The 25,495-nt window shown below is 40.0% G+C and overlaps 1 protein-coding gene and 1 long non-coding RNA gene across 2 annotated transcripts in view; one reads left to right on the top strand and one right to left on the bottom strand.

Annotated features, from left to right (window-relative positions):
* Positions 1–2,702: 2,702 nt before the first annotated feature.
* LOC135223094 (dnaJ homolog subfamily C member 11-like) overlaps positions 2,703–25,495 on the top strand; it is a gene marked incomplete at its 3' end in the record, with an annotated part of 39,208 nt that continues 16,415 nt past the window's right edge. The window contains 5 exon segments of the mRNA XM_064261598.1: positions 2,703–2,750; positions 6,142–6,257; positions 19,321–19,512; positions 19,764–19,871; positions 20,075–20,213. Of these exon segments, the coding sequence (XP_064117668.1) occupies positions 2,703–2,750; positions 6,142–6,257; positions 19,321–19,512; positions 19,764–19,871; positions 20,075–20,213 (603 nt within the window).
* On the bottom strand, positions 23,368–24,067 carry LOC135222771 (uncharacterized). Its single transcript, XR_010316332.1, has 3 exons — positions 23,916–24,067; positions 23,597–23,679; positions 23,368–23,450 (listed from the first exon to the last, which is right to left on the bottom strand). It is a non-coding gene; the product is annotated as an uncharacterized LOC135222771 (long non-coding RNA).

Raw genomic sequence — 25,495 nt, 5'->3', positions numbered from 1 at the left:
AGCAGAGGGGGTGTTTTGAACAAGCTTTCACAGGATACAGAAAAAAAAATCTATTTTTGAGAACTAGTGACTGCATAAAAGGGGAATCACAATTGAACACAAATACTTTTTCGGGGACCTGAGTATGAATGAATATATATATATATATATATATATATATATATATATATATATATATGATATATATATAGTATATATATATATATTATATATATATTATTATATATATACATACATATACATATATATATATATATATATATATATATATATATATATATATATATATATAATATATATATATATATATATATAATATATATATATATATATATATATATATATACATACATACATACATACATACATACATACATACATACATACAGGCGGAGGGCCCGGGTTAGGTCCCCGGGTTACAACGGGTCCGGCTTACGACGTTCCGAGGTTATGGCGCTTTTTCTTAAATATTCATTGAAAAAATCTGCCCTGGGTTACGACGCCTGTTCCTGTTGTGTCAGTACCGGTTTTGTCATCACCCACTCCTTTCTAGGGTAGTTAGTAATCTTCCTTCTTTGTTCCCATTTATATACGGTAGGTGTGTGAAATGTAATGTGCTTATTGTGGTAATTGCTGGGGGGCTATGGCCGTTGGCAGTTCGTCTGCATCATAGTTAGCACTTTTTGTGCCCTCGGCCCCTTCTTTAGGGTAGCTGGTAATTTCCTTCTGCGGCTCCCATTGGTTCCACAGTTTGTAACCCGTCATTAAAGCACTATGTACCGCACAGTTGGTTCTCCACCTGCACAGTGTCGGCGCTAGGTGCTCCAGTGGTTACTCGTAGTGACTTCTCTCTCTCCTTCTGCTTATTCTTAACTTTTCCTGCTGCTTTTCTGGTTGACCTTAACGGGTTTCAATGTGGGCAATACCTGATTCCGTGTCTACTGTGAGTACTTCCTTCCCTCACTTGCTCATAAACTTCAGTCCAGGTTTAGTATTGGTAACGGGCGTTAGTTTGATCGCGTTTTGTGACCTCTTCGCTCTTTAATGGGTGTTTGCTCACCTATTGTAGTCGGCCAAGTCTTGTGTCATAGTCCCTGGTGAGTACGGGTTTCGCAGTCAAGTGAGACTAGTTCAAGGTTAGGTCATCGTCTTGGTTGGTACACGTTTGGCGCAACAGTGTGGGAGTGACTCGCAGGGGTGGGCGTTCATCGCCAAGGTATATTCGGCTCAGGTGTAATGAGGGTATGCGCAGTCGAGTGACGAACTCTTACAGGTTTTGCGGAATTGGACACAGTTGGCTCTTGTGAGGGGGTGGACTGCGGTCGGACAGGGGTCACGTCATCATGTCTGGGGGGAGTGGGGGTTGCGCAGTCGAGTACGACTTGCTCAGGAGTTTATCATCTTCTTGTTGGTATTTCGTTGCGCAATCGGATCGGTATGCTCAAATATGATGGGATCTTGTATGTCGTTTGGTATCAAGCAGCCAGGCGTAGTAGTTTCCAGGTTCTGGGTGTATGCTCTTGTTGTGGGGGCTCGGCTTTTCTCCTTTTTCCTGTTCTGGTCTGGCCGGACAGGATAGATACCTTTGAAGAGAGACTCGTATGCTAGTTGTGGGTTTTTGTTTCTCCGGCGAAGGAAGCGAGTATAACGGATTGTGGACTTCGTCATTTCTCTCTTTCCGCTTCAGGCTCCTGAGGAATCTCACAGTTAATTCAAGTAATGTTTGATACGTTGTATTCAACCAAACCAGCAGTCTCTCAAACATCAAGTAAGCTGATTTGGTTTCGGTGAGTCGGGCAGTTTTTGGGGAAGGACTTAGGCTAGCATCACTTTCTGTAGGTAGCTGGTAACTTCTCTGCCGGAGTCCGAGTTCCGTTTTACGAAGTCAGTTGAGGCTTTTCTCTATTGGGTTCCTTCATTGATTCGTGTAGGGGTTACGGATCATGAGGCTTGTATTTGGAAGACACCTTTCACAGCCAGTGGGAAGCCTTGTCCCACTCTGTGTGGATGTGGTGAGAGTTGATGGGTGTTTCTCAGAGCCTGGACTGTTTGATAACCTCTTCACTTTGGTTTCGAGGGGGTTTTGCATAAACCAAGAACTAACATTTCTGATGGTTTATACTATGTTCTTGTCAAGGAGAAGAGGGACTTCTTGTTGAATCATTGCCTCAGTGCTATCTGGACATTCATAAGAAGGGGTTCTTAGTCAATCCAAGGGCGCAAAGTATCGCGGAGGGCTACCCTATGGCTTCCGGAGGAATGTTTCGGTGTCAGCGATCGTGTAGATGGTTATTTGAGAGTCGGTGTGGTTTTTCACAACACCATACCTTAGGGAATTTCAGTTTCTTCAGAGAGGTTACTCGCGGGGTCCTGTCATTGCGGTAACTCAGTTTTATAGTTGGCTTGGTAGAGTTTTAGGGTGTTAGAAGTTTGGGGAGGCAGTGATAGTCTAAATGAACTCTAGTGTTTCTGTTGGTCAAGGCTTAAACTGTGTATGTTCCTTTAGGCCCTTGAGGTTAGGCAGATCCCGATGGTCATGTTGGAATAACTACAACTACTTCAGCACAAGTCATCTACATCAGTGAGCAGTAGAGAACTGAAGGTCCTGCACACTCAACTTCTCCTCCATACATGAGAGGTATAGAATACCATATGGGAGGTTCTTCAGACTCAGTCGGTACCTTGGACTTGACACCGACGGTATGGTACTTCCTCTGCAAGCATCCTCACCTACTGAGCTGGACAACCAGGTGAGGAGATTTGTTTTTACCTCCTTGAATAAGAAGTATAGCTTATCACATGGAAGGTACTTCTGACTCAGACAGTACCTTAGACTCAACACTGATGTTGAAGTACTTTCTTTACAAACTTCCTCACCTCTGAGTTAGATAATTACCTGAGGATACATGCTTTTATACATGGTAGGTTGTTTATGAGTTACCTGCATATGTTCCATGGACAGGTTGGGCTGAATTAGATTGATCCCACCTCCGAGTAAATGTTGTTAATCGGGCTAATTCAGGTGTTCAGAGAGTGTATTGCAATATGAAGTTTTCATAATAAAACTAATATTGTAATACTTACCTGAACACCTGAATGATTCCCACCCTCCTCCCCACTTCAATTTGATATGGCAGCATTGCCAATGGTAACATAGATTTTACCTGTAGCGTTTGTAACACTGACAGTTAAAATTACCCACTTAGTGGGTAAATAGGTGGGGATATAGTTTGGGCTGGTCAGTGACCAGGGCTAATTCAGGTGTTCAGTTAAGTATTACAATATTAGTTTTTTATGAAAACTTCATTTTAATAAAAAATACTGGCTTTGAAAGAACATATTTTACTTTTATTTTTACGCTGATAAAAGATAAATACTTAAAACATACCTAACAGAGGCGCCATAATCGTGCTTTCGGCGCCAATAACCAGTAACAGTGCCATTATGTCACCATAAATCACCAAGTTTCAGTCAATGGCGGTTTTTACTTATTGGGAGCCCCTCAGGAACGTAACCCCTGCCGAAACCGGCACTGCCTGTAAGTATATATGTTTCCATTCATAAAAGCACTGAATGACCTCATGGGTACCAGTGCTAATATTCCATTCCATTCCAATCCTTTGGCCAGCCCTTTGTGAGCTGGATAAGAACAGAAAGAGAGAGAGAGAGAGAGAGAGAGAGAGAGAGAGAGAGAGAGAGAGAGAGAGAGAGAGAGAGAGCCAGCCTTAATGCAGCAGTACATACGTGTATTTGTAGGCCATGGCTTACACCTTTGTTTACATAGTAAAACTCAATAATTTACTATATTGAATTAAAGTTACTGTAATGAATACTATTCTAAGAATTAAAGTTACTGTAATGAAAATCCTATTCTAAGTACACAAAACTTTGGACAATTCATATGTAAGCTACTTTTTTTTCCAAATTGAACTAGTCCACCTAATTTATTTCATCAGTGGAGTTATACATCAGAGGTGTAGGAGAGTGAGATGGGAGGACTTGATAGTAGAGTTGGACAGTTTAACCCCTTCTTTACCGGGTGGGTGAGCGAAATGTAACATTGCGTTCGCTGCCGAACTGAATCTCTCGGTAGTGACTCCAGTTTGGAGGGGTGCCGATCGTAAAAATATTTGCCAAAAATACACTAATCAAGACAGGCTAATGAAATTATCAGGTATTATTAGCACTATAATAATGCATATTCTCTGTTAGTTTTATCATCCTACAGGGAAAATAAATGATTTTATGAAAAAAAATGTGAAACTCAGTGTCCCTTGTACAAGGGACACTGGTGGTCGGTGAGAAAACTACAGTCTTGAATAGAAATTCGGTCTTACAGAATGTTGGTATATCGCACCTGGAACATGCACATAAAGTATTATCAAAATAGAACAGTAAATAAGCACGTAATAACAAAAAAAAGGAGCAAAAACTAAAGCGAAAGCCCCGCCAATAAATATGGAAATCGCAAATTTTATAGTATATCTTTCAAAATTGGTCGATGTCATTTTCTACGTTTTCTAAGATCAGTTTTCATCACAGAAAACAACATTAGGGGTATCAGGGGTATCTAAACTAATTTTTCAAGTTTCTTGTCCTCAGAAAAAATCGCTTTTTCGTTTTTTCTCTGGTTTGGTTTTTTATATATAAAGTTACTATAAGGCTTTTTTTTACCTTCATTTATCTGGTGTTCATATCTTTTATTTGTAAAATGTAATAAGTGAATAAATAATAAATGCAGTAAATGATGATACAACTGGTTTTATACTTGGGTAGAAGTTATTACATGTTTACGCTTGTCTGGTTTTGTGATTTTTTGTTGAGACGCAGTTCATCTGTCACCTACACACTACTATAAGCAGTAATAATATTTTTTTGGGTTCATCATACTGTCTGGCATCGTGTCATAACTGTTTATTTTGCTCCAAACTCTTCAAACCGAAATTACAGAATGATTGGAAGTCCCTATCTGAAAAGAGGAGTTTTGGTGATACTATGCGTACCACCTTTATGCACCCGGTGCGGTGTAGTAGACTTGAATGGTGGTACCCACCTACCTCCAAAACAAACTCTCGGTAATGAAGAGGTTAAAATATCGGTTGCTGAGATGATGGTGACACACAACACGATAGTAGAATTAGCTGACTGGCAGGTAGGATCTACAAGCAAACATGCAAATTTGCACTGGAGGAAAGTGCAGTTTAGTTGAAATTTCTGAATGTTTAGGCACCAGATGCAAAGAAGTTTACTTCATAAGAAATGGTTTTGTGATGGGACAAATCGATTTTCTACAATACATTTCTTTTTCATACAGCCCATTCTTGTACTTAAAAAAAATTACTTCCTTTTCCAACCCTTTTACTCACAGTTGGTTACCAAGACAATGCAGAGTAAGTCCTATAAACTGTTGTGGACTTGTGGATCCAAGGAATTATGCAGAAGCTACCACTGAGGTTTTGCCTTCAAACAGAAAACTGTAGTGTAGTACATTTGAATACATGAATGTAGCCTATGTAAATACTGAGGTGGTTTGAGATTATTGAGTTTATAATAGAAAAAATGAGATTTCATCGTCCTTGAAAGTCATAGATAATGTATCACACATTCATTTATAGAAGTATATTTCACTTCTGCATAGGAGTAAGGGAAAGGAGTCGAGGGGGACGACGGAGAAAGTGAGTAGATGAGAGGAGAGATGAAGGATGAGCAGAAAGGTTGAAGAGACAGAGGAAGAAGGAAACGAGAATTGAGAGGATAGGAATAGAGAGGTGCGACAAGAAGAGAAAGAGGAGATGAGAGGAGATTCGAGAGATGGCCCCAAAAGAGGGAGAGTTGAGAGAAGAATAAAAAAGTGGAAAGGAGGTGGACGGAAAGGGAGGAGGAGAGAGAATGGGAAGACCAGGACGTTGAGAAAAGTACCATAAAAGCAATTGATGTAACACTGAAACATTTTTTGAAAGTTATTTTACATCTTGGTTATATGTATTAACAGTGATATAAATTTAAATATCTTTCTCTATAATTTTTACTTTTTACAAATTAAGTTTGAACCTATTCATCCTGCTGTATGTCATTTGTTTTATTTAGTGGTTTTAAGGAATTTAAATGTTAGTAAACTTGCACTTTTTTTTTTTCTTCCAGAGCTGGAACATTGGTGCTATTCTTGAATATGGAGCAGAAAGAAAGATATCACAAAATAGTTCGTTGTCAGCTAGCCTAGGTCTAGGTGTTCCCACTGGTGTACAGCTTAAAATTAAGTAAGTTTGTTTTGTAATTCTGTTATGTTAATTTGGTGTACATGAATGAAACAGCAGATTTAAGTTTAAGAAACCAGTACCTTGAAATGTCTCTGGAAATGTGTCATGAATATTGTACTGAACTGCTATAGTCAGCGCCATAAAATGCATTAGTAATTGAGATGCATGCAGTAGGAAAGGCATAATAGCTGCTGTGGCAAGAATGGACATGTTGATTGTGCAATGTTCACCATTCTTTGTTCTTTTCAATGGTATGTCATATATGACCTCATTTAATTTTCATGGGAAATTTTGTGGTCAACATGGTGACTTTTCCTAATTTTCATACTCTACATTAGTGTTAAAAAATGCACAGTAGGAAAGGCATTAATTTTAATTTACCAGTGTCCCTAAATGGGAAGTAGACAGCCTATAGATAAAGAGTGGAGAGATAGGACCGACAAGTGATGGTCACATTCATGTAAGTCGCCATTATTATGCGATGATTCTCAGAAATGGCAGCACCATTGACTGCAGATACCAGCAGCAGTAAAGTCACTTCTGGCACCCAGTGCTGGGTCATCAACTGTGTTCCATACAGAAACAGGATCACAAAAGAACAGGGGCTCTTATTTCACAAGATGTAACATTTTTTTTATTCATGAAAATTTTGATAACTGTCTTGAAACAACCTCAAATTTAGATCACAGTCAACTTGCAGTCAACTGCACGCCTGGTTTTCAGCTAATAAAATGAATGTAGTAATAAACTTTTTAGTAAAGCCTATTTGACGTTAAATTCACGTAGCCTAATAAATAAATGAGCATGTAGGTGGGTTACCTTCAGTCCATATGTTATAACCAGGTTAAGCCTGTGAATTTTCCCTACTATGTACTAGTACTACAATGTAGGCAGTCCCTAGTTATCAGCAGACTCTGTTAATGGCAATTAGGTTTTATGATGTTTGTCTAGAGCCATAAAGTCAACGATTTGTGGCGCCATAACGGCTGAGTTTTGGTTATTGGCTCCATAAAGTGCCAACAATAGAGTTATGGTGTCATAACAGAGGCACCATTAACTGAAACTCGGCGCCATAAATCTCCGAGTTCTGGTTAATGGCTGTTTTTTGCTATCGGCAAAAAAAAACCACCCCAAAAACCGATAACCAGGGACTGATTACCTGCACATAGGATCATGAGTCGTAGCCCTTGGCCTGCTGCATTTTTGTTTTAATAAAGTTTTATACATAATGTTATTTATCATGTTATCAATAAGTTCTCAAACCTTCTGGTATGCACAGGACTGTGCTGTCAGTGGATACCTGTCCCACTGAATTTGATTTGCCAAAGCACAGCATTCTTCAATTTTACCTTTATCATTTTTACCCTAAGGAATACTTCAAATTCTTACTACATTATAGCTTTAAAAGGAAAATTTATCAACTAGCTAGTCTACCAGGTTGATTATCAAATAACCAAAGGTAGCTTACCATAGCCTAACCTATCTTAGCAAAGGTAGCCTACCTTGGTGTAACCTTCAGGAATACTGATTTTTTATATATGTCCCTCTCCACAGACTGTGAAATACAGATCAAATCTTGGCTAGCTCTAAAAGTCTTAAGCTATTCTTGCAGACTAGCTTAACTAGACTGTACAATGTAAATAAGTATGTTGAATTTCAGGTCAGTATGATTGTGACATATTACCCCTCTTACACCGATTGGACGTATTAAACGTCGAGATAAATTGTCTCCCATGTGCCGATTGGACGTATTAAACGTCGACATAAAAAGTTTTTTTAAGAATTCGTGGAAAAATGCTTATAGGCCTACTAGCCAAAAACTTTTGAATCACGTGCCTTGGGGGATGCTGGGAGCTCTCAGATCAAGGCGTTGTTTTGTTTACAATCGTTACGCAGGTGCACAAGCACGAATTTCTTTCTTATCGCACTAAAAAGTATCAGTGACACATCTCAGAAATTATTTTGTCACTTTCACATAATTTTTGCACCATTTTAAATTAGCCGTTACATGGAGTATTATATATAAAAATGTGCGCAATTTTATGTAGAATACAGCTAAAAAATACTCATGATTGTAGCTTTTATCAGTTTTGAAATATTTTCAAATAAATAACGATAAGTGCCAAAATTTCAACCTTCAGTCAACTTTGACTCTACTGAAATGGTCGAAAAAACGCAATTGTAAGCTAAAACTCTTATATTCTAGTATATTCAATCATGTACCTTCATTTTGCAACAAATTGGATGTCTCTAGCACAATATTTCGATTTATGGTGAATTTATGAAAAAAACTTTTTCCTTACGTCCGCGCGGTAACTCTTCCGATAAATTTTTTTGTGCGATTGTCGTAATGTTTGCACCATTCTAAATTTGCCATTACATAAAGTTTTATATATGGAAATGTGCGCAATTTCATGCACAATACAGTTAAAAACAACCCATGGTTGTAGCTTTTATCAGTTTCGAAATATTTTCATATGAATAACGATAAGTGCCAAATTTCCACCTTCGGTCAAATTTGACTCTACGGAAATGGTCGAAAAACACAATTGTAAGCTAAAACTCTTATATTCTAGTAATATTCAATCATTTACCTTCATTTTGCAACAAATTGGGAGTCTCTAGCACAATATTTTGATTTATGGTGAATTTATGAAAAAAAGAAACATTTTCCTTACGTCCGCGCGGTAACTTCTGAAAAAAATCAGAAATGTGCGCAATTTCATGTAGAATACAATTAAAATTGATTGAAGGTTGTAGCTTTTCTCATTTTCGAAATATTTGCATATAAATCACGATAAATAGAAAAAAAACCACGTTTGGTCAACTTTGACTCTACCCCAATAGTCAAAAAATGCAATTGTAAGCTAAAACTCTTACATTCTAGTAATATTCAGTCATTTATCTTCATTTTGAAGCAAATTCGAAGTCTCTAGCACAATATTTAGATTTATGGTGAATTTAAAAAAAAAAACTTTCCTTCCCTCCGCGCGCGGATTCTCCGTCGCAAATCTTCGAAATGCGTACATCGCATTATCGTTATATTTGCTCTGTTTCATATTAGGCATTTCATAGAGTTTTATATATGAAAATGTGCGCAATTTCATGTAGAATACAACAAAAAATAATTGAAGGTTGTAGCTTTTCTCGTTTTTGAAATATTTGCATATAAAAAAAAAAAAAAAAAATATTTTAAAAAAATTGTACATTCGGTCAACTTTAACTCGTCCGAAATGGTCGAAAACTGCAATTGTAAGCTAAAACTCTTACAGTATAGTAATATTCAATCATTTATCTTCATTTTGAAACAAATTGGAAGTCTCTAGAACAATTTTAGATTTATGGTGAATTTTTGAAAAAAACAATTTTTTACGTCCGCGCGTTACGAATTCATGCATCATTTTGTGATAATATTTTCTCTGTGTTGCTTTGATCGTTTTACAATGTGTTATATACCAAAATGATTGCAATTTAGTGTACAATACAACGACAAAAAAAATTAACTTGTTAGCTTTAACCATTTTACTCACAGCGCGCTTTGAATACAATTATATATGAAATTTTGTTTTTGCGCTATCATATATCGCATTATTTATATATGATAATGATATTTTTTTTCATTTCTGATGGTTGCATACTAAACTTGAGGCAATGACAAAAAAAAGAGCCAAAAATGAACTCTTAATCTTGAAAACTAAGCACGCTGTGATTTTTTGAAAAATATATTTTTTCCGCTTTGGCGCTCACTCCGAGACCGCCTCAGCATACGGGAGACGATTTTTTTATACCCCTTCGGCGTAAGAGGATTACATAGCTGTATATATGTACATACCTCCTAATAATAAAGGGATTTTGACGTAGGAAAAATCTATTTCTGGGTGATTGGCTCGTGTCGCCCTATGAAAGTATCCTTAATATCATTCTTTCTAGGCAAAATTAATCTAAATTACCAGAGAAAAAACAAAAACAAAATTAAGAAAATGTCAGTAAAACTGACTCGCTCACTCTATAAAAGAATTGTCGGTATGAGAATATAGGTGAGTGGGATCACTACCACGAGTCATTCACCATTTAGACCTTCCAAACATAAAATCCCCACCAGAGAGAGCTGATACGAAAGGGTGATGCGGCCGCTACTACTACTACTACTGACGCCACGGACAGCAGCGCCCCTAGCGGTCATCCTTAATCTATGAACATCTTGTCCTGCAGGGTGGGTAAAAGAAGACAGGGTGGGTTTCATAGGGCGACACGAGCCAATCACCCAGAAATAGATTTTTCCTACGTCAAAATCCCTTTTCTGGGCTCAGCTCGTGTCGGCCTATGAAAGTGTACCAGAGAAACAGACAAGATGGGAATAAGGACAAATGAAACCCAGTTGTAAAAAAAAGAGATATATAATATAAGTGAATCAGGGACATTACAGTATACAAACTAAAGTACTTAAAGCTAACTTATCCTAATACAATGACATGATCAAAGAAAGCAATCAATTATAAAGTTACTTAAAATTAACTTATATTAGACATAGTAATACATAGTAATGTAATGGCAAAATAACAAAGAATGATTCACTTAATTAAGATATTTACATAATATACAAACACATTGTGTTCTACCCTAGCATAAAAATAAGGGTAGAAACACTGAAGTACATTATATGTACATAGCGTGGATGTCCCTAGCAAAAAAATAAGGGACAATCCACCAATATGATTCTAGCGGCTAAGGCTAGAGTATCCGAGTAGCATGGCAATAGGGTGAGGCATGTTGGACGAGGTAGGTAGAAAGGAGACCTGGATCTATACTACAACTACTATACAGTAATCAGGAGAAACAATGTTTTCCTGCTGCTACTGCAGAAAATTTTGCAAAAGATTCCAAGGACTTTAGGTAATGACGTTTAAAGACTGTCGGTGATTTCCATCCAGTATACTTTTTAAGATCCTCAAAGTTCATATGTTGGAAGTAATTAATTGAGGTGGCTACTCCTCTGATGTCATGTGCTTTTGGAAATGAATCAGGATTGGCTTGTTTAATGAAGTAAAGGATCTGTTGTCTGATTCCTTTTACTGATAAAGTACCACCTTTTTCTCTCATAAAGAGAGAACCTGAGGATCTTGAGGATGTACGAGATAGAAGGCTCTTAAAGTTGATACTGGGCAGAGAGAAGGATCTTGCGGAAGTGGGATGACTTTCCAAGGAGCCCACCTTGCAAGGGGATCCTCATTTTTAGCCCAAAACCAAAAGCTACGATCCGGGGCAAGTAGAACTTCTCCTGAGGGGAGGAATTCCACATGACCCGCATCTCTGGATAGAGCCGACAGTTCTGAAATTCTGGCTCCTGAAGCCAGGCTTAATAAGAATAACGTCTTTCTAAGAAGCATTATGAATGTGCAAGACGAGTTGTCAGTATCTGAGGCTAAGTTTGAGACCATCATTTAAGAACCATGAAACTGCAGTAGGCCTTTTGAGAAGGTCTAAGTCTAGCACAGGCTTTGGGAATGGACGTAAAGTAAGATTCTGTTAGGTCTATCTGGAAACCCAACTGCAAGATTTTCTTCAAAGCCGATTTATGAGTAGTAATAATGCTAGCTGCTAAGCCTTTTTCAAACAAGGACCTGAAAAAGGATATAGCTAAGTTAACTGTCATGGTGTAGTGTTTGATTCTTTCAGGAAGGATGCTAATTTCTTAACAGCTGAGTCATATTTGTCTAATAGTTGACTCTCTTTTATCTGATTCTAGGAAGAGGATGTTTTGTGGAATCAATGTTAGCATCTTTGTTAGCCGCAAACTTCATGAAGTCCATAAAGTTAGGGTCTGAAGAATTCCTGAGGAAGCGAACACAGTTCCTCATTTGTACTGATTGCAACAGCTTGGGATTGGGAATCCGTTGAGGTCGGAGACCCAATTCCAGAAGCAGGGGATACCAGTTGCTTTTTTTGGCCAGTCTGGAGCAATCAGAGCTACTAGTCCCTTGAAAGTCCTCAGCTTGCTCAAGACTTTCAAAAGAAGATTCACTGGAGGAAAAACATAAATTTTCCTCCATTGATTCCAATCTAACGACAGGGCGTCCGTGGCATAAGCCAGAGGGTCCAGGTTGGGGGCCACATAGCAAGGGAGCTTGTGGTTCGCTTGTGAGGCGAAGAGATTTACTTTGGAGGACCTGGGACTCTCCGGCATATCCACTGGAATGACCCGTCCGTCCAGGGACCATATTCTGATTCCCAGAGGGACTGACCGGGACAAAGCGTCTGCTATCACATTTCTTACCCCCGCCAGGTGAGTGGCGGACAGATGCCATCTGTGCTTGTCTGCTAGCGCAAAGATAGCCATCATGACATGATTTACCGTGTTTGGATTTGGACCCTCCTCTGTTGATGCAATGTACTACCACTGCACTGTCCAAAACTAGTCTTAGATGGAGACTTCTTCGGGGAAGGAGTCTCTTCCAAGGGTAAGAAATACTGCCATTGCTTCCAGGACGTTTATGTGAAGCTGGCGGGGAACTGAGCTGACCAAGTTCCCTGAACTTGCTTGAATTAGAAATATCCCCCCCATCCGAACAGGGAGGCATCCGTGTGAATGGTTTAACACTGGAAGGGATATTGAAGGGGTACTAATTTGGCAAGGTTCTTCACTTTTGTCCATGGACGTAGCTGATTGCGAAGGATCTGTGGAATTATTGACAACTTTGTCTCGAGATTTGGCGTTTGCTCTCGATCGCCAAACTCGATTTATATCTTTCAGCCTTGCTTCAGGAGGATGTCTGTCACTTGAGCCAAAAACTGAAGGGAACCTAGGATTCTTTCCTGGTTTCTCCTTGATGTTTGTTTGCATTTGAGAAATTCTTTCACAGACTTGGCTATTTCTTTCCTTTTGGCCACCGGAATTGACAGATTGTGGGAAGACAAATCCCATTGGATTCCTAGCCACTGAAAACGAGACTCTGGAGTAAGTCTGGATTTCGTTTTGTTTATGTGGAACCCCACCGATGTTCCAGAAATTGAACTACCTTTATTGTGGCTTTGAGACATGCCCAGGTCAACCAATCGTCGAGGGTATGCTGCTACCATTATCCCTTGAGTTCTCACTGTTTGAACTACCACTTCTGCTATTTTTCGTGAATACCCTGGGGGCTACATTCACCGACGAAGGGCATCACTTTGAATGAGAAACCTCTGATTTCCTAGTTTGAAGCCTAGGAATGAACGAAGTGCCTGGCTATAGGGATATGATAGTATGCGTCTGTAAGATCGATGGAGGATGTGACGGCCCCACGGGGAAGTAAGGTCCGTACCTGCGAGATGGTGAGCATTTTGAACTTGTCGCAACGAATGAAAGAGTTTAGCTTTGACAAGTCTAAGATTACCCTTCTTCTTTTTGTTGAGCCTTTCTTTGGCACGCTGAATAAGCGACCTTGAAATTTTAGATGCTTGACTCTCGCAATAGCTTCTTTCTGAAGGAGTTCCTCCGCATAATCTGTCAATTCCTTTGATGGTTCCTGATAGAATGATTTGATTGGAGGGGGATCTTTGATCCAACTCCAACCCAATCCTTTGGACACGATGCTCTGTGCCATTTGCTGAACCCCCACCACCTGTGACGGAAGAGGAAAAACAGCCTCCCTCCTACCTGGGGAGCCTCACTGTTGTTGGGCGGGTTGACCTCCGCGCCCTCCTCTGAATGTCTTCCTCTTGCAGCTCTCCCTGTGCCACGCTGGCTGAAAGTGGGCCCCTCGCCCTGCTACCCCTAGAGAACCTATTAAAGGCTGGGTAGGCCTGGCTTTCGTACATAGAGTTGAAGGCCAGCGAGACTGCGTAGGAGGTTGACGGTTGAGACTGAGGAGACAACAGGTGGATGGGTTGAGCCTGTTTTGAAGTAGACGGCTGTCCTGTTGAGTAACTGGGAGACGGCCTGAACAAACTGTTGTTTGCTGCTGTTGCTGCTGTTGCTCTGGTAAGGCTGGAACCTTCTTCCTGTCTTCTTAAGCTTCTTACCAGCAGCAGGGGCGGTCTCTTGCTTCCTCTTGGAAGAGATGCCCCACCTAGCCCTAAGGCTCTGGTTGAGGCCTAGCAGCCTCGTGGTGCACCTCGTTCACAGAGGACTCTGGGAAGAGGTCCGCACCCCACATGCTGGAAGCCAGGAGTCTATTAGGCTCGTGCCTAATAGTGGCTCCTGCAGAACGTGCTTTCGCAGTTCCTCCTAGCTTGGAAGAAGTCGAAAGCATCAGCTTGTACTGTCTGGAGCTGAGATTTGGCCAGAATCTTGAATAGCGGTTCTGTGCCATAAGACAGGGCAGCCATTTCTGTGATGATTAGGGAGTTAAGGGACCTCCCAAATCTAGTTCGAGCATCGAACTCAGCCTGATCAGGGTATCAGGCAGCCTTGGAAGCTTCTCGCCAAACTGGTCCATTGCGCAGTCTGGCTTAAGCTTACCAACTCGAGAACGTGGCAGGAGAGTTCTCCCACAATTCTCCAAAGGCTGGGAAGAGCAGAGAAGTAGACTCCGCTTCCCTCAGCTGTGGCATGGGCTCATCCTTGAGGACTCCTGAAGAGTCGCTTCCACTATTTTGGTAGCGAACGGAAGAGAAGCCTCCTCCTCCGTCGCGAAAATAGTGAAAGGACTCTTGAAAGCTTGGAGCTTAGTGTGGTACACTCCCAATCCTCTAGGCAGTGAACCCATTCCCGCTGTGCTTTGCTCCCTACATATCAGCACGTTCTCTCGGGAAATCTTGTCCTCTCTAGTGAGGAGCAGCCACGGTCAGCCTAGCATACCCAATGAAAGGCTGAGTCAATCCAGGAGGATAGGAACTCGAAGTCCTCAATTCTTCGAGTTCCACACTCCGGGACAGAGATCATGCCGTCCTTGAATGGAGCATAAGCGGCCACTCTCCATGGGTTTATCCATGGAGAAGGCTGGTAGGGACTCGTAGGGAGGTAACTGCAGAATGCCAGTACCTGCTACGGGGGAGCTTGGCTGAGGAACCTGAGAAATCCAGCAAAACGGTCCTCTTGCTCTCTAACTGTTAGAGAGATCCTGAATGGATTGGCCAGACTGATTGATGGTGTGTTTGACAGCTGCGCAAACATCGTTTCAAACCTAGACCCGAGGGCAGACATCCTCGAGCCAACCATCTCTCCCACTTGCTGCATCACCACTGCCGAGAAGGTGGTGGGATCAAAGGAGCTTGTCCCGCCACCCCAACCGGTAGTTACCGGAGTGGATGCGGTGGATGCCGGAGAAGGCGTTGGCTCGGCTGGAGCGCGAGCCTTCTCCTTAGAAGCCTTGCTTCTAGAGCTCTTAGAGTACGAAGAGCTCGGCTTTTGCCTTCACCGCGTTAGCGTAGGAAGTCGTAGACTTCTTAGCTGAAGAAGACGACGACTTCTTAGAAGTCGTCTTATGGAGGGTCTTCTGTTCTCTTCTGTCCCTTCACCTTCGGGGTACAGAAAGAGCGGGAGAGCGGGCAGGGATCTCAGATCCCGTAAAGCCTTGGAAAGAAGCAGTAGAAAGGACAGGAGAAGAAGATCCAGGAGCGCCCAAGGAAAGACCTTGGCGCCCGACACACCTACCTCACCAACAAACTCCTCTGCCCCTATCGCCATAGGCTCGATGTTCAGGTCCAGGTTAGCCACATCTGTGACCCGGCTCCTGCGTGAGACGGACCCGAACGCCTGCTGCACCTCCTGCTGTATCGAAGCTATGAGAGGGGCTGCCGAGATGGGGTCAACATAGCCGTCGACTTGCCACCGGGGAAGATCTGAACGGCCAGCTTCTTGTCGAGAATGTACGGCTGGCCCTTGGCGGCGTTCTTCCCGAAGCCGCCCACCCAAGCCTTCAGGGTTGCCAAGGCGACTTCCTTCACGGCGGCAGCCTGAAAGAGAAGGCGAAATGAAGCTTCTAGCGGCGGAGACAGGGTTGAACAAAGCTTAAAACTAAGTGTTATTAGTGGATACGACCAAGAAAGTCTAAGAGTAGACTTACCCCCACCCAACAGCTGACTAACAAGGTCGTAGCAGATGGTGCAAGCTTCTGGGTGCCAGACGATCAGACCATTGTGGGTGGTGGCACACGGGGCGTGAGTCCTACACTCCTCATGGGCGCAGGGGTCGTAGAGAGTCGCGTTGCAACCCCAGGACCTGACAGTCTGTAGCCTGTAAGTGGAGAGATACATAGTATCAGGTGCACACTTACAGCCTAACAATTGCTCCGCTGCATGCCGGAGCGTGAAAGTTAGATTAAACCAGAGCCCCGCCATAATACGTGTGGTAACTAGGCGGTTGGAGTTGTCTAAGGCTACGCCGGAGACAGGAGAAAGATTCCAACCAGGTGTGGTGGGGAGCCATGAAACCACGACGGAGAACGACGGAGATGGTACACATAAATAAATTAAAACTAAAATTCACCGTAAAATTAGGGTATATCCTTATATATATATATATAACGAAGTATAAATTTTTCCCGTCTACTAGAAGAGTGCCCGGGTAAGGAGCGAGCTCTCCTCCGGTAGCGGAAAAAAGGATATAGTAGGCAAGCGACAGACCACTAGTAATGTCCACCCGCCCGCTGGCGGAGCCAGACGAAACTATAACCAAAGGGCCCCCCGGCTTCATCGGAGGCTCCGTTTATTACAGTAGGGGAAGGGTGGGACTGAGCAATAGGTGGGGGGTGTGCCCGGCGTCACACGGCGGAGAGAGAGAGGGGGGATGGTGGCCTCCCCTCCCCGTCCCTACAGCTACCCGCTCGGTGACCCGGTACCCGAGACAAGTGGTCGCCCTGTACCCCAGCTGGGAGGGAGCTCCTGGCCTCCTCAGAGAGAGAGGGAGGAAGGCTACTGTGGTTGTCATGGCAACCAAGGAGTCCCCCAGACCCCACCCTCCCTATAACCTGGTAGGGAGGGAAGGGGAAGGGTAAGGTGCTATGGGAACAACGTGATCGCAGGTGGCCTAAGCCGCGATAGCAACACAACCATGGAGGGGCCACGTGAACCAGACTGTACCAACACATGGTACATGCACCTAGGCTAGCCTAACACCCCTAAATAACACTGATAATACATCGTAAAGGGGGAAAAGACACTTTTAGTAAAAGAGAAAGAAACCCAGGAGGAGGCAGCTGTTCCGAAGAACAGTTGACTACTCGGAGCCAGCGGTAAGCCGATGAAGAGCAAGAGCCGGCAGAAACACGGTATAGCCCATAAATACCAACTAAGAGAAATGGTAAAAGGGCTGTCCTAGCTATAAAACGATGTAATAAACGATGAACGTAAAATTAGTAAGCCCATAAGTATAAGATGTCCAGTATGGGAGACCGGGAAATCTTAACACGAGGCGGCATGCCGCCGCCACGAGTCAACCGGGAGACCGTATATGACCTATTAAGAAGGAAATACTGGTCCCTGGAAGACTAAAAAACAATAAAATACTACTTATGAGGCACTTACTTAGCCGATGCGATAGCTGCACGTTCCATCGTAATGACGAGGTAAAATTACTGAAAACACAACACGATAGAAAAAAGCACTCAAGCGCTGCAAACCTAATGATTAAGGATGACCGCTAGGGGCGCTGCTGTCCGTGGCGTCAGTAGTAGTAGTAGTAGCGGCCGCATCACCCTTTCGTATCAGCTCTCTCTGGTGGGGATTTTATGTTGGAAGGTCTAAATGGTGAATGACTCGTGGTAGTGATCCCACTCGCCTATATTCTCATACCGACACTTCTTTTATAGAGTGAGCGAGTCAGTTTTACTGACATTTTCTTAATTTTGTTTTTCTCTGGTAATTTTAGATTAATTTTGCCTAGAAAGAATATATTAAGGATACTTTCATAGGCCGACACGAGCTGAGCCCAGAATTGCACTTAAAGCAATATGTGCAGTCTGTGCATCAGATAGCCATACACAAATTGGAACTGTAACCACCCAAAATGTATTAATTGTGGTCTACCCCATCACGCAAAATCTAAAGAACACTCATTTTACCAATACAACACAGAACTTCAGTTGTTAATAAATAGGAAAGGAATGTCAGTCCTTGGAAGCCAGACTCGAGCTAAAAGTAAGAGTAGTTAATAATCCATCCAAAACCCCACCTTTTCAAATGTAACCAAAATCAAGACATCAGTCAGCACAATAACAAACAAGATAATATAAACCTAGAAACTAATTCTTATGCCAGTAGTACTAAAACCCAAAATAAGAGTGATATTATACCCACCAATACCACTACTAACATGGAAGATTCAGATATCCATGAAAAAGAATGCCAATGGAAGAGGAATCAAATAATAACAGTAATAACTGAACTGACAAGAAAAGAATACTGGAACGAACCCCACTTAAGGGGAAAAAATTGAATATTGATAATCACAATCAATTTAAAGAAACACCAGCTACAGCCTCACCACAAGTGGAATTACACAATTACCCTCATCCCAGTCAACAGCCAACATCTGGACAGTAAAGAATCAATTAATCACTCTTTACAATTCCCAACAGACACTATTGAAAATCATGCCATTAAACCAAACCAAAATATAATCATCACTCCTCAACCATCCACAAGACCCAAATATGCCAATAATAACAATAAAGTAAATAACCCCTCAAACCAACATTCCTTATCACCACAGAAAAGGACCAATAGAATTACAAAACCAGAAATTTCTAAAGCTAGAAGATCAAATACTTCTAAACCAATGACTAACATCACCAAACATGACTAATGATAAAACTCTCATTACTGGGAAGATCAAGAGTTTGAGATGAGATTCATCACTGGAAGATAACATTAAAGAAGAATAATCCAAACAAGGATGAAGAAAAGAGTTAAAACACTTAGATGTAATATACTAATCAGCCTGAAACATCCCAATACATTTCTGCAAGAGACCAAGTTTCTTTTTTGAAACAGAGAAATTAATTATTAATTATAAAACTGTACCATTTTAAATGTAAATCATGTGAAAAGACAAAAGTGTTGTGGATTGACTGTTTAAGGTTGCACATATATATATTCTGTGATGAAAATGCAAATATATATTTATATGTTTATTATACTTCAGGTTGCACAGAGCATCACAGACTTATGGAACAACAGTGATATTATGTGAAGAAATAATGCCTGCCCCAATAATTTATGGTACTGTTGTTCCCCTTGTAAGCTGGTTAGCAATACATAAACTTATTGTCCAGCCTTATCTCCGTCGTCAGAAGCAGCAAGAATTAATGAAACAAAGGGAAGCCAACAAGAGCAGGTAGGACATTTATTTTTATATGGTGACCTAGGTTTTTAATGATATTGGTCATGGCTATGTTGCAATATATTTCAGTTATACATATTGATTCATTTTAAAGTAGATAAAATTGCTATGTGTTGGCTTCAGAGTATTTGTAATGAGTCTCACTTTGGTCTTAGTATTCATTATTTTATCCATTAGTATCTTGGCTACTTGAAAATGTTGTAGTTTGCTTTTTGTTTGTCAGAGTGTAATTTTTTAATTTCCAGATTACTAGAAAAGCGTCGGGAAGCTATGGCAGCTGTTGATTTAATGCGTGAAACAGTTCGACGAATTGTAGAACAAGAAGAAGCACGAAAAGGATTAGTTATTTTACAGTAAGTTTAATTGTCATTATCAACCATATAAGGGTAAATAATCTTCAGAGTTAAAGATTCTAATTATTTATAATGTATACTGTTTTATTTATATATAATACCAAGAAGTATTTTGATACGTAATACTCGATAAATTTTATTTTAACAAGTATCAGGCTTTTCTTACTTTTTCAAGATAAAGCTAAAATGTTTAAAATTTTCAGGGCTTGGTATGGTCAATTGGTGACTGAGGGCACATCACAAGAGGAATGTGGATCATCTCAGGAAGTAGTTGATGTAACAATAGCTCTGCAATGCTTAGTAAAAGATTCAAAGCTTTATTTTTTGCAAGATTCTTCAAAGGTAAGATTCTTCTGTATTGGGCTGGTCAAGTTTTGTCTGTGCTTAAAAAAATGTTAAAGAATGAAAGGCTTGTAGTCTTAGAGAATACTATGAAAATGCTCTTTGTCGATTGAAAAGCATTCACTATGTTTTTCCTTTCTCTTACACAGACTTTTTTAGTCTCTTTTTCCTTTTTTGGACTGGGTCATAGGAAAATCTCAAAGTGGCTTGGTGGTCTTCATGAGTTATTTCATTATTGACAAGTACAAAATAATTGCGTTCATGAATAAGGTTGATTATTTGTGATGAATCTTACTTTAATGTTAGCTTACACAAAATCACCTTTTCACACCATGTAGTGTTGGAATGTGGACATTCTTGTCAGAATTCTTCTTGCCATGTCCCTGTGTTTACGTTATGAATTGGTTGTAGTATTTTTAATTGATGTCTTGGCTGATTTTCTCCTGTATGGTATTGTGCTTCTTTTCTGTTTTGTATTATGTCATCTATAGCAAGCAGAGATGAAAATATACTTTGTTTTGACTGCAGGATTGTTATTAGTTGTAATTACTTTGTTTGTCTCGGGTAGGAACAAATGAAGTTCATTATTAGAGTAAATAATGTTGGACTTAAGTTGCAGAGCCATTACGCCTCATTAGAGAAAGCTGCCCTGAGATGATATGGAACCACCTTTTCCAGGAACAAATTGGTGATGGTCTTCTGGGTGTGAGATGCTACAGCAACTCAGGTAGCTGGTAACCCTTTAGGGGTCATGTTTAGCTTTGGTTGTAGCTCTTACCAACTCTGCAGGCCTGAGGCACAGAGACTAAACCTATCACTGCCTTGCACAATCTCAACCAATAGCTATATTCAGTGTCCTTGTCCCACTTTCTTGCAATAGTGGACATCACCTGATGAAGATCCTCTCTGACAAGAACTTACCATGGGATCGTATGCTTCAGGTAAGCAGCAATAAGGATATTTTTAATATCTGATAATTTGGTTAAAGGGAAATCTCATGCCCTCCTCAAGCACACAATGTTAGAGTCATCTGATGATGGAGAGTAATGACTTTTATGATAAATTTTTTTAGGTACTTACTCTCCATCATTGAGTCCTGATTCAGAGCTTGAAATTGATTAAGCTCCAGAAGCTTCCTCTGTCAGAGCTTCTCAAATAGGCTCTTCAGGGGCACTTCAGGCTTCGTTAGAAGCCTCCGTAGCCTCATCTTTACAGGAACCCCAGGCAATATCACTACCAGTTTTTAGGGAATCTTCAGCAAGAAAGATTGCAGACTTCATTACCAAATGTGGCAGAGGTACATCAGTACATATGGAATAAATGAAGTTACAAGTTATAAAAGATTATGTACCCATTCCACATCTCTGTGACCTACCCAAACAGGGCAAGGCAAATGTAAAAGTATGCCATCAAAAAAGTCTTCCTCCTCTGAGAGGTTGAATAGACTAAGAGCTTCATATTCTTCATTTGGTCAGCCAACTAAAAATATCTCTTCGTAATGGCATCTTTTGATATCCTGCAATGGAATTGTAAAGGACTGCATATACTTATTGTGAATAAATATTTGGAATACTCTCAAGTACCACTTACTGCAAATTTACAGGCACTTGCACTACAGATAATTTCAGACAAGCAAATTATTGTCTGTTCCATTTTCCTTCCTCTTAGATCTGCTTTTTCAGTGGCTGACTTTGTCATTGTTAAATCAGTTACCATCACCATTCATGCTTCTAGGAAATTTCAATGCACGCAATCTATTGTGGGGAGGTGATTACAGTGTTCCCCCAATATTTGCGGGGGATGGATACCAGACACTCCCGTGAATAGCTCAAACCCGTGAATAGTTAGAACTCCCCTCTAAAAATGCTTACATCCCTATCTAGAAAGTTCAAATAAATGTTTAATTACATGAAATACATCATTGAATTAATATTATTAATATCATTTCAAAGTCATCTGAAACATTTTACCATTAGAAATATATAAACAGCCAATGAGAGAGAGAGAGAGAGAGAGAGAGAGAGAGAGAGAGAGAGAGAGAGAGAGAGAGAGAGAGATTAAGATTCTCCTTACGATATCAAAGATTGAAATGAACTTCCATAGGCAACCACTTCTTCCCCTCCCATAAATACATGCATCTTTTCCAGAGAAGAGAGAGAGGCTGAACAAGTATCTTTGTTTGTCTATCAGTTCTTTTGCTGAGAGAGAGAGAGAGAGAGAGAGAAAGAGAGACAGAGAGAGAGAAAACACACAAATGTGTAACATCCTACATCAAATTTACCTTAAATTATTATCATATTACTGTATTAATCTTAGAGATTGTATTAATAAAATTTCAAAGTAATCTTAAACATTAGTACCCTTAAAGGTTTATATACTACTATGTACAGGCAGTCCCCGGGTTACGACGGGGGTTCCGTTCTTGAGGCGCGTCGTAAGCCGAAAATCGTCGTAAGCCGGAACGACACTTGGAAATATGCCTTAAACTAAGAAAAAGTTAGAGACCTTACCTGTGTGACATGCAAGTAGATTGCATGATGTGTAGTGTGGTTATTCCAATGGCAAAGGATGGTTCTTGAAGGTATAATTCTTTATTAAACTCTTGTGACACTAAAAAGCACAATGTACACTACACTTAATCCTTAGGGTATACACTAAACACTGTCACTATACGTATACACATGCATTGCACACTTTGTTAGATCCTGGAGTACACTAAAATCCCAGTCTGGTAGCTCTGGAAGGTAAAAAAGTATAACACAATTAGTACAAAATACTACACAAAGTCCTGAATACAATATGTAAATTATAGATATCAAGAGTAAAAGAGTTAATGTATGTTAATTAATTCCTTACTTTTAGTTTATAATTCCTTACTTTGAGTTATATCAAGAGTAAAAAAGTTAATGTATGTGAATTAATTCCTTACTTTTAGTTTAAAGTTGTCCTGCTATGTAACCCTGGATGGACAAAAGTCTTATGTGGCCCCATACCTACATCATTCAGGGGGTTCTGGAATGTACAAAAATAATTAGTATGTCAGTAAGTACTCTATGCATAGTAAGTTACATACAGTAATATGCACCATACAGTGGTTTAATATCACATATATACATGTATAAAACTAGTTAATGTATGTTAATTAATTCCTTACCTTTAGTTTATATTTGACATTCATCGTAACCCTGGATGGACAAAGTCTTATGTGGCCCCATAGCCTACATCATTCAGGGGGTTCTGGAATGTACAAAAAATAATTAGTATGTCAGTAAGTACTCTAGCATAGTAAGTTACATACATAGTAATATGCACCATACAGTGGTTTAATATCACATATATAACATGTATAAAACTTAGTTAATGTATGTTAATTAATTCCTTACCTTTAGTTTATATTTGACATTCATCGTAACCCTGGATGGACAAAGTCTTATGTGGCCCCATAGCCTACATCATTCAGGGGGTTCTGGAATGTACAAAAGATAATTTTGTCAGTAAGTACTCTATGCATAGTAAGTTACATACAGTAATATGCACCATACAGTGGTTTAATATTGTAAATGATTGGTCTACACCCCCTGTTCAGCAGGGAGTGTACAGTATGTATGTAATTCCATGAGGGACCTTGATCACTTATCCATGTGAGAGAATCTTGGTCACTTAATGTATGTTTTACTATATGTACTATGTATAATTCCTTACCTTTAGTACAGTAGTACATAGTTTACAGTTGTCGTGCTATGTTATGTAGTAACCCTGGACAAAGTTTTATGTGGCCCCATAGCCTGCATCATGGAGGGGGTCCTGGTTTTCTGGAATGTACCAAAAAAGTATCAAAGTTAAGTCATGTTATGTATGTTAGTAAGTTACATACAGTAACCATACGTACAGTGGTTTATAACAGTACTACATATGTACATAATCAAACTTGGTTGGAAATTCCTGTAAAAAAAAGTTACTGTACGTATGTAATATGTACTACTGTATGTAAAAACCTTACTGTTCATACTTTGTTACACTACATGTTACATGTGATACGTATACTTTTCCTGAAGGGGTTTTTTCCATCCACCAAAAATGGTGCTTCTACTTGTAGTAGTTATCCCTTGATGACACTTGTAGTAACAACCTGGAGTTGTGTGAAAAAATGTTGGTTCTGGAAGGAAAAAGTAACAAAATTAGTGTACAAAATATACACTACAGAAAGTTGTGAATGCAATATGTTAATTACTGTAGATATATCAAGAGTGTACTACTAAAAGAGTTAATGTATGTTAATTAATTCCTTACCTTTAGTTTATATTTGACATTCATCGTAACCCTGGATGGACAAAGTCTTATGTGGTCACCATAGCTACATCATTCAGGGGATTCTGGAATGTACAAAAAATAATAGTATGTTAGTAAGTATACTCTATGCATAGTAAGTTACATACAGTAATATGCACCATACAGTGGTTTAATATCACATATAACATGTAGTATAAAACTTAATTAGAAATTCCTTACATAACTTACCAACTTTTAGTGAGTCTCAAAGCTGTTACCTAGGTTGTGGGAGATGGAGGTGGAGGTGTAGAGCATTCATGATAAGGATGCATTCCAAACCTAACTTCAGTGTGCTTTATCACAGATAACAGGCTAGGATGATGGCAGTCTGGAATGAAGAATTAATATTAAAGGACAGTATGTAACCACTTAGGTGTACAAAATTTATTGTACGTATGCAAACATTAAACACAACTGAGAATTCCTTACCTCCAGCAAAATGAAGACATGTAGGCTATGTAGAGGTCTGGTTTATGTAAGTCACAGGTGCATGCCAGTCTGGAAATGATAATGTAATAGTACATATGATTATAGTATGTATGTTACATACATAACATGGTTATTACATATGTAATATTAAAACATTAATAAAAAAACTGTCTTACCAAATTCTAGTGGTTGGCTTGCTTACTGGGATGGTCATATGGTACATGAGAGTGGGTGGCTGGGCTATGGAGTGGGATGGGCAGGTGCTTGGGAGTCTGGAATGATAAAAAATATATAAAATGATAGTTTACTACTACTGTAACTACTGCACATGTTATTACTGTTTTGACATATGTAGTGTGTAATACGTATGTTCAATATACACACAAAAATGAAGAATTTCTTTTACCTGAAGGAATGGGGAGAGGTTGATAACACTCGTATCAACCCTGATTTGGGCTCTTGGGGATGGTGATAATCTTTGTATCAACTGATGAGGGAACATCTACATCTGGAAAGAATGATAG

The sequence above is a fragment of the Macrobrachium nipponense genome, chromosome 8, assembly GCF_015104395.2.
Source record: "Macrobrachium nipponense isolate FS-2020 chromosome 8, ASM1510439v2, whole genome shotgun sequence".
NCBI lineage: Eukaryota > Metazoa > Arthropoda > Malacostraca > Decapoda > Palaemonidae > Macrobrachium > Macrobrachium nipponense.
Note: the sequence above shows the minus strand (reverse complement) of the source record. Positions and strands in the feature narration are given on the sequence as shown.